The 12,861-nt window shown below is 43.8% G+C and overlaps 1 protein-coding gene across 4 annotated transcripts in view; it reads right to left on the bottom strand.

The window, feature by feature from the left end:
* Positions 1-1,733: 1,733 nt before the first annotated feature.
* LOC125720866 (kinesin-like protein KIF26B) overlaps positions 1,734-12,861 on the bottom strand; it is a 33,173-nt gene continuing 22,045 nt past the window's right edge. Inside the window, exons 10-12 of one of the 4 annotated variants that reach the window (XM_048996737.1) lie at positions 5,786-5,983; positions 5,016-5,181; positions 1,734-3,981 (exon numbers count right to left, since the gene is read on the bottom strand). In XM_048996737.1, the coding sequence (XP_048852694.1) occupies positions 5,027-5,181; positions 5,786-5,983 (353 nt within the window). In that variant the 3' untranslated portion in view covers positions 1,734-3,981; positions 5,016-5,026. Of the gene's footprint in view, positions 5,182-5,785; positions 5,984-12,861 lie in introns of those variants that run through there. The other 3 variants (XM_048996738.1, XM_048996739.1, XR_007385583.1) reach the window with 3 other exon arrangements.

Below are 12,861 nucleotides of genomic sequence, written 5' to 3'. Positions count from 1 at the left end.
TCCGGGACGCCTCCCTGGGGAGGTATTCCGGGCATGTCCCACTGGGAGGAGACCCCGGGGAAGACCCAGGACACGCTGGAGAGACTATGTCTCTCGGCTGGCCTGGGAACGCCTCGGGATCCGCCCAGAGGAGCTGGACGAAGTGGCCGGGTAGAGGGAAGTCTGGGTCTCCCTGCTGAGGCTGCTGCCCCCGCGACCCGACTCCGGATTAAGCGGGAGATGATGGATGGATGGATGGATGGAAGCTTGGGTCTTCTTCAGTTGAGTGTTCACTCAGTGGACAAGGTTATTATAATGATAGACAATAAGACCAATACTTCATTCAAAAAATACATAATAAAAATGAAAGCATTGCCACAAAACAACAACAACAACAACAATAATAATAATAATAATAATAATAATAACAAATAAAAAATGTTATCAGCCCAATAAAATAAGTAAAAAAAAAATACTGTGTGGTGGGTCATACTCTTAATAATCCAGAGGAATCAGTTTTTTATGAAAAGGAATGGAAGTTCTGTGTTTATTAACAGTGCACTGCCAGAGACTAGTATCTGTGGCACAGACAAGGGAAGCCCACAATTTACATGACATTCACACTTGGGGTTGATGCCATTGAAAAGACATGCAGTCCATGGGAGACGCTATATGGGAATTACATGGGGGTAGCACTTTCTATTTACAACGTAAAAGCATTGGTTACACATATTAAACAGCACAATGAACACAAGTGGTGTAGCGAAAAGCTAGATGGAAATCTTAATGATCATTAATGATCTTAATGAATGGTACTGATTGGCCTTGCGGTGTCACAGTATTCTTCTATGTCACTCTTTAAAGCTCTCTTAGAAACCCCTGTCTGCAGACTGTACAGGTAGAATATTCTAATGCAATTATTGTATATACAGGAATTGTTTGTACTATTGTGCAGACTTCCAGTGCCTGGAACAAGTCACCACAGAATTTACTAGTATAGTGTTGTATTATTTGAGTAATCAGTGCCTCATGAAAACTAAAATTAAGTTAATTATGTGAGCTGGTGTAAAATTGAGAAATGCATGGAATGGCTAAGGTGGCCCTGAGGAGAGGGTTGGACTCTGAGGCAATGATCACCTAGGTATCTGACTAGGTATCAATGACTTTTCAATAACTGATAAATTCGAAATCGCTTATCCTACTGGGTTGCAGGGGGTCCGGAGCCTATCCCGGAAGCAATGGGCACGAGGCAGGGAACAACCCTGGATGGGGGGCCAGCCCATCGCAGGGCACACTCATACACCATTCACTCACACATGCACTCCTACGGGCAGTTTAGAGACTCCAATTGGCCTCAGCATGTTTGTGGACCGTGGGGGGAAACCGGAGTTATTGTAATATCAAATGGGTTAATTTTTGAGCAATTAAAAAGTCTTAAGCATAAAGTAGTCTCATACTCTCTCTGTCTCTCTCTCCTTATATATATATATATTTATATCATATGTCATGACCTGCTCATTTGATCCTCCTGTGTCCCACGTCCCCTCATTTTCCTTGTGTGAATTCCTCATTATCAGCTGTTTCCTGTTTTGCCATTGTATATTTTAGTCCGAGTCCGAGTCCAATTCCCTAGGTCTGTCACTGAAGTGTGTCCTGAGTTGTTCCTTGTTGCTCGCTCCTGTGTGTATATATATATATATATATATATATATATATATATATATATATATATATATATATACGCACAAACACACACTAAAATGCAGAACACAATTACAGGAAAGCATTTACTCATGCCACACCCCAGCACACACACATATGGTATAGATTATTATATTGTACATGTAGTAAGCCAACTCTACCTGACCTGCATGCCCGTTACAGTGAACAAAACTACAGCTAAAAGCGGCCCTGGGGACCAACTTGTTTCTCCATTATAAGCAAAATTCCGTTATATGCAAGCCCACTATATCCAATGCTTTTTCTGCATGCTTTTAAAGGCGCATGACCAGCGGACCTCATCCGTTATAGACGATATACCGTTATAAACGAGTCCCTCATTAACGTCGTGTGGAATCTCTACTTTTACCAGCTGTTCTATGTTTCCTGCCATTAGTCTTGTGTATTTCAGTCCGTGTTCGAGTATGTTTCCCCAGTCCAGTCATTGATGTTGCGTGTTTTGATGTCCTGTATTAGAATTGATTCCTCGTCTCCCTGTTCCTGCTTCCGCGATCTCAGTCGTGACAAAAACAATCAAACAATCAAAACTGTAAGATTATTATTTCCCGGCCCCCTGGCATCTGCTTTGTTTTATTTATTTATAACCAAATATAAGCTGAAAATGCTCACTGGTTTTTAATAACTCCCTGTTACTGCAGTAGGGATTTAAAAAACACTTTTCTGCATACCAGAAATTTTTTTTTAATTATTAATTTCAAATAATATCACTTGAATTTGAAAAGTATATACAGTACTGGACACAAGTCTTAGGCATTCAAATAAATGGCTTAAAGCAAACCGAGGGGCATCCCAATCATTCCATATTTTTTATTAAAATTCACTACCAGCTCACATAATTAATTTCTCAGTTAAATGACCTAGTGAGGTATTTAATTATCTAAAAATAGTATTCTACTGGTCAAGTCAAAAATTACATTGGTGTATGGTGTCCCTGCAAGTACAGGGGTTTTGAAACAAGAGGGGGTTGAAATGGTAAGACTTTAATGAATATCTATCTATCTATCTATCTATCTATCTATCTATCTATCTATCTATCTATCTATCTATCTATCTATGATCTGATAATATAATAATATAAATAAGTACTTAAATAATATAGTTTTTCATCAACATCATTTAAGTAAAGTTTTCTTTGACTGCCTAAGACTTTTTTACAGTATTGTCTGACCAGTCGGTCAGAATTTTATGGTTCATTGCACATGTTTCCATGTGGATCACACGATTATTAAAGGATACTTCTTTATGTCAGTGGTAGCCAACTAAAGGGGGACCCACCACTTGACCTGCAGAATATACTGTGAGGTTGGACCCCCCTCATTTTACAAAATATACTGTGAGGTGGAGCCCCCAAAAAGCCTACCATTGTGATTTGGTCATTCGTCACGGTGTTTTCTTTGTAATAACAAGTCTTACTGTAAAAAAAGGTTGGGCACCACCGGTATAATATCCTGTATATTATTCAAACCCGCAAAACCCAAATGATGGCTTTGATAAATATACTGAGTACTGAAATACAAAAAAAAACCTGCAGTCCCAAAGCCCTATATAACATTACTGGCCACCCCTCTCCTTTCTGAAATATTTATTTATAGGAAACATTCCATAATACTGTTCATAGATATAAAAGAGAATTCCCATAACTTTAAAAGCATAAAAGGCACTTTGAAAACAAAATCTTATTTGACTTCTGACTCATCATGCAGGGAAAAATTGAGACATTCTGTATTTATGCATGACATAGGTACATATTTTTAAAGCGTATTCATTTTTGAAAGAAATAACTATAGGAAAGATGGCAAAAGTGAAATAGATTGCCTAAGAGGACAGCTTTGGCTGAAATGTGAAAGTGGTCAAACATATGCTTCAAATGACACTGCTTTAAGGAATAAACTTCTTGCTTTCTTAAATGTTCAGTGCTACTACAGTTGCATGGAAATATCTGTGAAAATGAGTTTGTTTTTTTTCTTCTTATGAAGGATGAAAGCCACATTCTGTCTTTCTCTGGTGTGGCCCATCATTCAGCTGCTTTTCTTAGCCTCTTCAAAGACGATGCTTGATGCCCAGCACACAGATTATTGCCCTCCAAATTCAATGTGTTGAGACTTTGACTGCGTCTTGCATGTTGAATGTCTAAACCACAATATCAAAGCAGATCTTTATCACAATTTGTATGCATTAACATGGTATTCCAGGTGTCCTGGGTCTGCTCTGGAGCCTTCAATGGCAGCTGAGACTCTTTTTCCCATTTCTGCTCTATCTCAGCTAGAGGAAAGGAAAAAGGATGTGAACACTTCAGGGATTAAACGCCTCTGATAGCTGCTGCATATCATGTAAAGGATGTGAAGACTATAAACTGTCAGAATGGTACTTTATGGACTGCAGGTTGTTATACTTGTCTTTATAAACCTCCCTGGAGAGTGTTTGATTGATGGTTATTTTCATATGTGATATATGCTTGTTGCACAAGATCTTCTGCTTCCTCAGCTCTGCATCTGACAGCAGTACCATATGCATGTGAATATATCTGTTATTCATTTTCATTCCAGATAAAACTGTTAACTTAGAAAAAAATAAGATAAAACTTGATAGAATATGACAATGAATTGCAACTAAGTAATGCTTCAAATCTGCAAATCATAAAAAATTTACAGTTTTGGACTCAGTTTGCTGAGTATAAGATGTATAAGATAAAGCAGAATATATGTTACTATGAATGATTTGTTTGCCATAAATTAAGCATGTTGTAAAAGGATTTAATAATTAAATTAGATTGCATCATTTGTATTTAATTTTTTATTTCTTATATCCCAAAGAACTTTAGTTTACATTTACCTCTCTAAAAATGTGACTTATAAGACCTTTGCATTGTTAGCACAATGCCCTTCTTACTGAGCTACAGTTATGAGCAAGAAATCATGTAAGTTTTAATAAATTTGAAAACAATAGAATACATTTTTGAACTTTGGTTATAGAAAGTTGTTCACTTCTGACCAACTGTTAATCCATTAAAAGTTCCATTAGCATTAATAAGCATCACTGTAGTAACACAAGTGAACACAATGAGCTCAACAGGACGAACGTGATTACCCCCGTGTATGGATGATGCAGTGTTATATAGTGTTACAGCTCAGGGTTAAATTCTCATTTTCAAGATCTTTTGACCATGATTGGTGTTATTTCTGTAACCTGCTGTTTCACATGTAAAACAGCTTTAGTTCTTTATCTTTTTTAATCAGTCAAACATATCCATATTAAAAAAGAAATAAATCACATCAGTGACATGATCCTTCTCTCACTTTCCTGTTTCTCACTTCTTCCTGCTGGCTTTCTTGTGTTTATCATCCACTTTTGCTTGGCCTCTCCCAGCTCCTCCTTCAACCTCCGCTGTTGGCCTTCTGGCTGCTGAATCTGCAGCCGGCGCCTCCCTACCATTTTCATCCTGGCGCGGCATATCTGTTGGCCCTGCAAGGAGGATCACACCGCCAGCATAAAGTCCAATTTCTGCATGAATGACTTTCTCAATCATAGCTGCAAAAGGAATTAAACAAGCTGCTTTGTACTAAAGACAATCGTTCATATCAAAGACTACCAACTTGCATAGTATTAATCAGAGTGCACTGGCTGTATTTATTAAGAAAAAAAAATAGAAAATTTGAATGCTAATCTAAATGCTTTCTTTTCCTAGGACAGACACGTTGAAGGCACACTATAGTGTCCCTTATTATCTTTTGTCCTCCAAAGTCAAAGTGTTATACTGTAGTTTCCTGCATAAATCCCAAGTTCCTAATTAGGAAGTTAAATCACAAATGCAGGTAATAAAAATTTATCACAATGATTTTAATTACTGCTCTATTTGGAGGCGAGCTGCACGTGAAATATAATCTTTAGCATCAAACCATTCATTAGCAACTCATTTTTTTGGGTGCATCACATGCATCTTTTACGTTATTAGCCAAAGATGTGAACCAACTATAGAAATAATATACTGAAATAACTGGTAGAAAAATGGTCAAAACAAAACAATGAAAACACACCAGATAATAACGGTAGAGTTGGAAAAACGTACTGTAGCTGAGCAGGGGGGTGGTGCCAGCATCTGGCGCCCCCTGCTGCGGCCTCTCCGGCATATTATCGATCTTGTATACCTTGATCTCAAAGGGCGTCTTAAGAGGCAAAGTGTGATCTGACCTCTGGCTAGTGAATTTTCTGCCGAGGGACAAAATGTTGGGCATGGGAGCTGGAATTAGCCGTCGCCTCTGACTGCCTGGAACAGAGGTACATAGGAACAGATTATGATTCAGTCATGCAGACCAATGACCAATGTGGAATGTAGTAGTATTATCCAGCTTTAAACAGATACAATAACAGGTTGTCCAGAGTGATACTTTTATTGCAGACACAGGAGCAGTAAGTATTATTCAATGATATATTACAACAGGAAAGTACAGTTTAGTGCCCCCGAACTGCTATAACAGTCATATAATTTATGCAGCACTGTCTGCACATTAATGCTATCTGTGTCTGCTCCAGATATATAAAGGATATACAGACGCTCCTCTACTTATGAACTTGCAAACTTTCAGACATACAAACGAAGAGCACTGAAAGTCCAAATTGTGCTTGTTGGGCTCCCATTTCCTGTCCACAACATCAATTTCTTTATAATAATAATTTATTGATCCACATGGGGAAATTATGTTTACACCTCCCTCAACTTCCTCTTTATAAAGTAAGCTATCTGCAAAGGGTAGTCATCTGTTGAGGCACCCAGGGAGGTGGGGGTTAAGGGTCTTGCTCAAGAACTGCCAGATGTACTGAGGCTGGGTTTGAACCTATGACGTTGTAATTACTATACAGGCATACAAGCTTAGCCCACGGAGCCACACACCACCCCCAATTCTGCCTAGTACAACTTCTGGCTGCTATTCCCACTACGCAGCAGTGTACCGCACGTACTCCCAGCATCCTAGTTCTTTGTACTGGCGTATACCCTTAAAATGATGTTGAATAATGAGTTACGAACATGTCAAGTTACAAGCAGCTTACGAACGTGACTCATTCGTAAGTAGAGGAGATTCTGTATATACAAATTAAAGGAAACATCATAAACTTTATTCAAGTCTAAAATATGATGAAAAGTCTGCGTATGTATAATTGCTCTTAAAGGACACATCCTACATGAAGCATTGTTGGGACTTATAAGTTAAAAATGAACAGTTTGCGGGCAAATGTCAATGCAGTTAAAATAAACAGTGAATTCAGTCAAAAGAGCAACTTGCTGGATGTATATAGGTAGGAAATGATCCTGCCCACCTAAAGAGGGAAGTATTATTGATTTGTATGTTTGGCATCAGCTTTGCATGCCCAGTAGAAGTATTTACTTAGTCAGTTACAAACAAGTCCTACTTTAAACCAGTTCGTGTTGTGGCAAGTCTGAAGATCAAAACTATGATACATATGCTTTGAACAAAGAAAAGTTGATTCAGTGGGTAGCACTGCTACCTGACACAATTTGTGTGTGTGTGTGTGTGTTTGCAGTTTTACTCTGTTGTACTTCTTCTGTTCATCCTAGATTCTTCCCTCAGTGCAAACCCATGCGTAGAGGTGACTCAGCATTCACATACTGCTATAATATGCATGATGTACACATGCCTTATACCCCATGCTCCCCTATCCAACTACCCCCCACACACATACACACACACATTGTGTCATGCCCGGCTCGGCCGCTCCTCGTGTGTGCCACGCCCCCTGATTACCCACGTGTATTTCCCTGATCGTCTCCAGCTTTGTCTAGTTACTTTGATTAGTCCTGTGTATTTAAGTCCTGGTCTCCCCGGTTTCCCTTGTCCGTTATTGATGTTGGTGAGCGTCTTTTCCCGTGTTCCGTCTTGCCCGTTCCTGTCTCCAAATAAATCCCCGTTTTCCCCGTATCCCGCTTGCCTGCTTGCTCTTTGCACGCTCACTCTGCCCGACGATCGCCCGCGTTGCCAGCGAGATCGTGACAGAATGACGGACCACAAGAAGAAGCGGAGAAGGCAGAAGAAGCTCCCTGAAGAGCCGATCCGTCTGGGCGCCTGCTCGCTCTCCAGCCCTTGACTCCCTCAGGAGGAGGAGCTCGTCCTGGGTCCCGACCTGGGACCGTACGGTCTGGGACCCTGCTCCCTGGCGAGGCTCTGGGCTCCGAGCGAGGATGAAGAGGACGAGCCTTTCATCTTCCCGGACCCAGAGTCCCTCCCTGCGGAACAGCTGCCGCCCCCCAAGCGGTGCGATAACCGGCCCGAGCGGCTGACAACTTGGGGAGGGTGTAAGGCGGTGAGGGACGCCATCCCGCGAATACCCCGCCCTCTTAAAGGGGCCACGCCCGTATCGCCCGCAGCCCTCGCCGACAGGTACTTCACCCTCCAGGGACTGTACTGGAGGGTGATGGGGGAACCGGCCCCACAGGGCCCCCAAGAGGGGGAAAGGCTCGCTGCGCAACTGGGGCAGGATTTCACCTCTTTCTCTCCAGACTCCCCGTATTCAGATCTGGAGAGGATGGCTGAGGAGCTCCGGAGGCGCCCCCTCCGCCTGCAGCAGCTCCAGAGGCGCCCCCTCCGCCTGCAGCAGCTCCAGAGGCGCCCCCTCCGCCTGCAGCAGCTCCAGAGGCGCCCCCTCCGCCTGCAGCAGCTCCAGAGGCGCTCCCTCCGCCTGCTGCCCCAGTTCCTTTCACTCTAGTCCCCGAGGTGGTCCCGGATGACTCCATCTTGGCTCCTCCCTCTTCGGAGGTGGAGGAGCTGGAAGGGGACCCCTCGGGGACAGCACTTGTGACTCCTTGTCCCTCATCCCGGCAACGTCGACCCTGACCTGGGGTCAGCCTGTCTGTGTCCTGCAGGGGGAGGGGGCACAGACGCAGGGCTGGGGTCCCGCCCGCCCTGCCCCTTGGCTCGCCCTGCCTCGTCTGCGCTGGGGCTCGGTTGGCGCCCGCGGGTCCTGGCCCTCCGGATCGACTGTTGCCTGCGGGTCCCACTCCGGTGCCTCGGCGCCCTGCCTCGCTGCCCCCTCCGGTGCCTGGTCTGTCGCCTGGGGACTCCCCGACGGCGGCTCCTCGGTCGCCTGCGGGGTCCCCACCTTCAGCTCGTCGGAGGACGTCGCCGCCTGCAGCGGCTCCCCCCCTCGCCTTGCCTTCGCCCTGGCCCCTTCCAGCTCCCTCGTCCCCTTCCCCGGTGCTCCCTCCTGCTCCCTCCCTGGCCCCTCCGCGGGTCCCTCGCCCTGCCTCCTCTGCCCCTCCGAGGTCCCCTCCGGCTCCGGCCTCCCGGCCGCCTGCGGCCCCTCCGGCTGCCGCCCGTCGCCCGCGGGGTCTCCCTCGGGCTCCCCTTTGTTCCCCCGCCTTCTCTCCCTTCTCTCCTGCCCTGGTCCCTCCTTCGTTTGCTTCCCCTTTCTTTGTCCCGCCTGTCTCTGCTCCCCCTCGCTTTGTTCCTCCCGTCTCTGCTTCACGTCCTCCTGTGTTCCCTCCATTCACTCCTGGCCCTTGTGTCCCGCCTGTGCCCTCTGTTTCGCCCTTTCTCGTCTGTCTGTCTGCTTTCCGGCCCTCTGTCAGGTTTTGTCCTTTGTCTTGTCCCTCGCTGTGTTCTGTGCCTCTGTCTCGTTCCCGATCCCGCGTCATTGATTCTGTTTTTGTTTTTCAGGTCCTGTTTTGCCTCGTCCGGTCCGTCGCCCCCTTCCTTGGCGCGCCCGGAGAAGCGCGCCTTTGGGGGGGGGTTCTGTCATGCCCGGCTCGGCCGCTCCTCGTGTGTGCCACGCCCCCTGATTACCCACGTGTTTTTCCCTGATCGTCTCCAGCTTTGTCTAGTTACTTTGATTAGTCCTGTGTATTTAAATCCTGGTCTCCCCGGTTTCCCTTGTCCGTCATTGATGTTGGTGAGCGTCTTTTCCCTTGTTCCGTCTTGCCCATTCCTGTCTCCAAATAAATCCCCGTTTTCCCCGTATCCCGCTTGCCTGCCTGCTCTTTGCACGCTCACTCTGCCCGACAATCGCCCGCGTTGCCAGCGAGATCGTGACACATTGGATATGTGTGCACAATTGTTTCCTTTTCTAGATTTGTGGTTATGTATGTTAAAACTGATACAAAGAAATTCTAATTTCAATAAATAATTTGATCAGCTTGCTGTCCTCGTAATTACAGACAGTCCTTGGGCTACGAACATCCAATTTACGGACAACTTGTACTTATGGACAGACTGCCATGAAGTCTATTACATAAAAATTTTTATTAAAATACAATTGTTTGTAATAACAAACACATGTAAAACTTTGTGATGCTTGTAAAAACATTACATGGCCTCAGCAATTCGTTGGCTCAACATACAGTGCAGCACCGAATTACTTTTACTGTACAGCATAATGTCACGGGAGATACGCTGCGATCGCGGGCAGAGCGGCGATCGAACGGGCAGGAAGCAGGCGGACAGGCAGAAGTCGGGGTAAACCAGGAATTTAATAACAGGACCGGGGATCTCACGCAAACAAACATCAATGACAGACACGGGTTAGTACAAATCAGGAACTTAAATACATGAAACAAGGCAGCAGGAAACAAGACACGACTGGGCACGATCAGGAAATCACACGTGGGTAATTAGGGGGCGTGGCACACACGAGGAGCGGACGGAGCGGGCGTCACACATAATAATAATAATAATATTTTTATTAGGGGGTGGCATGGTGGTGCAGTGGTTAGCACTGTTGCCTCACACCTCTGGGACCCGGATTCGAGTCTCCGCCTGGGTCACATGTGTGTGGAGTTTGCATGTTCTCCCCATGTCGTCGTGGGGTTTCCTCCGGGTACTCCGGTTTCCCCCCACAGTCCAAAAACATGCTGAGGCTATTTGGAGTTGCTAAATTGCCCATAGGTGTGCATGTGTGAGTGAATGGTGTGTGAGTGTGCCCTGCGATGGGCTGGCCCCCCATCCTGGGTTGTTCCCTGCCTCGTGCCCATTGCTTCCGGGATAGGCTCCGGACCCCCCGCGACCCACTAGGATAAGTGGTTTGGAAAATGGATGAATGGATGGATGGATATTTTTATTATAATTATTAACGAAGGGTACTGTGTTGTTGTTTTTCCGACTTATCTACAAATGTGACATAAAGACAGATTTGGGGAACAGATCTCATATCTTGGGAACTGCCTGTTCCCAGTTCCTGTTTCAGTTCTAATAAATTAAATCATATTGCTTTACAAGGCTAAAGAGATTCTCAATTAATATGATCACTGTTATATTGTAATTTATGTAAGGAATCTACCAAACTGCCCAAACATTTTCAGAAAGGGACAGTAATTCAAAAATGAAGAGCATTTGTTCCATAATATTTGCATCTGCAATGCTGAGTTCTTAACCTTATGAGTCAAACTCTGCATAAATATTTTCCAGTAGGATGTTTACTGAAGAAAGCAGGGATTGTGTCATAAAATTTGTTTGATAATTAGGACATCCACAACTGAATAAATTAAATGAATATTCTGAAAATAAAATTGTGATAATGAAACTTGCATCTGTGATGTTTTGTGGTGGTGCAGTGGTTAGCAGTTCTCTTAGACTTCTGGGAACAGAGTTTGAGTCTCTGTCATGGTTCCATTTGTGTGGAGTTTGCTTGTTCTCCCCACAGTCCAAAAAACAAACTAAGATTAATTGGAGTTAGCAAATCACCCATGTGAGTGCATGGTGTGTGAGTGTGCCCTGTGATGGGTTGGCAGTCAATTCAATTCAGTCAGTTCTCTGCCTTGTGCTCATAACCTCAAGCACAGTATCCAGACCCCCCTGTAACCCTGAATAGGACAAGTTCAGAAATTGCATGGAAACTTGCATCTTCATGCCATACCCTCACCAATCTGACCAGGGGTGTGTTTACCATACAGTGATCCAAGTTACTGGATCGATGTTAATGATGCATCGTACTATGTTACCTATCATCCGAAGTACAACTGTTTCCCAAAACAGTAGTTTGAACTACGATAGTTTAAACCACAATTATTGTAACTGCCATGGTTCCAGAGGTGATTGGTCACGCAATGGGTTACATAAGAATCTAAGACATTTACAAACAAGAGGAGGCCATTCGGCCCATCAAATTCGTCTGGGGAGAACTTTAATAGCTCAGAGTTGGTAAAATCTTATCTAGCTCTAATTTAAAGGAACCCAGGGATTTAGCTTGTGCTACACTAGCAGGAAGACTATTCCATACTCAAACTACACGCTATATAAAGAAGTGCTTCCTCAAATTCATTTTAAAATGTTCTCCCACTAATTGCATAGGTTGCAGGCAAAAAATCACAAACTTTGTAATATTATTTCTAAATACGACACTTGTGCCGATATTAGATTATTAATTTATTGCGTAAGTCATATAACACCAATAATAATATTAAACATTCAAAAACAGCACTAGTGTCATAATATGATACTTGCATGATGCTTCTTCCATCCATCCATTTTCCAAACTGCTTATCTTTCTGGGTCATGGGGGGTCCAGGGCGTAACCCAGAAGCCATGGGCACACCATAGGAAACAACCCAGGATGGGGGGCCAGCCCATTACAGGGCACACTCACACACCATTTACACCTATGGGCAATTTAGTAACTCCAGTTAGCCTCAGCATATCTTTGGACTATGGGGAGAGAAACTGGAGTACCCAGAGAAAACCTCACGACAACATGGAGAACATGTAATCTCTACATACATCTAACCCAGGCGAAGATTCAAACCCTGATCCCAGAGGTGTGAGGCAACAGTGCTAACCACTGCACCACCATGCCGCCCAATGGTGCTTTCTATAGAGGAAAAAAAATAAAACTATTAGCTATTTGGCTACAATGTATTTCATGACATGGATTACATTACTGTTCATATAGCCTAATAATGGCTCAGTGGAAATGATGGGTGGTTACCATGGTATTCCAGATTTATCACCTACATAACCCTGGGATCATATCCAAGCACCAGTGTGTTTTTATAATCCTTTTTCATATTACAAGGAAAGCCCTCACTGATAAAAAAGTGATAAAATTTTTCTAACAATTAATTTGCCCGTGTTTTATTTGCTTTCCTTATGATTTTTCCTATTTAATACTAAGCACTGAATGATAAATTGTTTCAGTATCATC

Source organism: Brienomyrus brachyistius, unplaced genomic scaffold (genome assembly GCF_023856365.1).
Source record: "Brienomyrus brachyistius isolate T26 unplaced genomic scaffold, BBRACH_0.4 scaffold27, whole genome shotgun sequence".
NCBI lineage: Eukaryota > Metazoa > Chordata > Actinopteri > Osteoglossiformes > Mormyridae > Brienomyrus > Brienomyrus brachyistius.
This window is presented reverse-complemented; position numbering and strand designations above follow the sequence as displayed.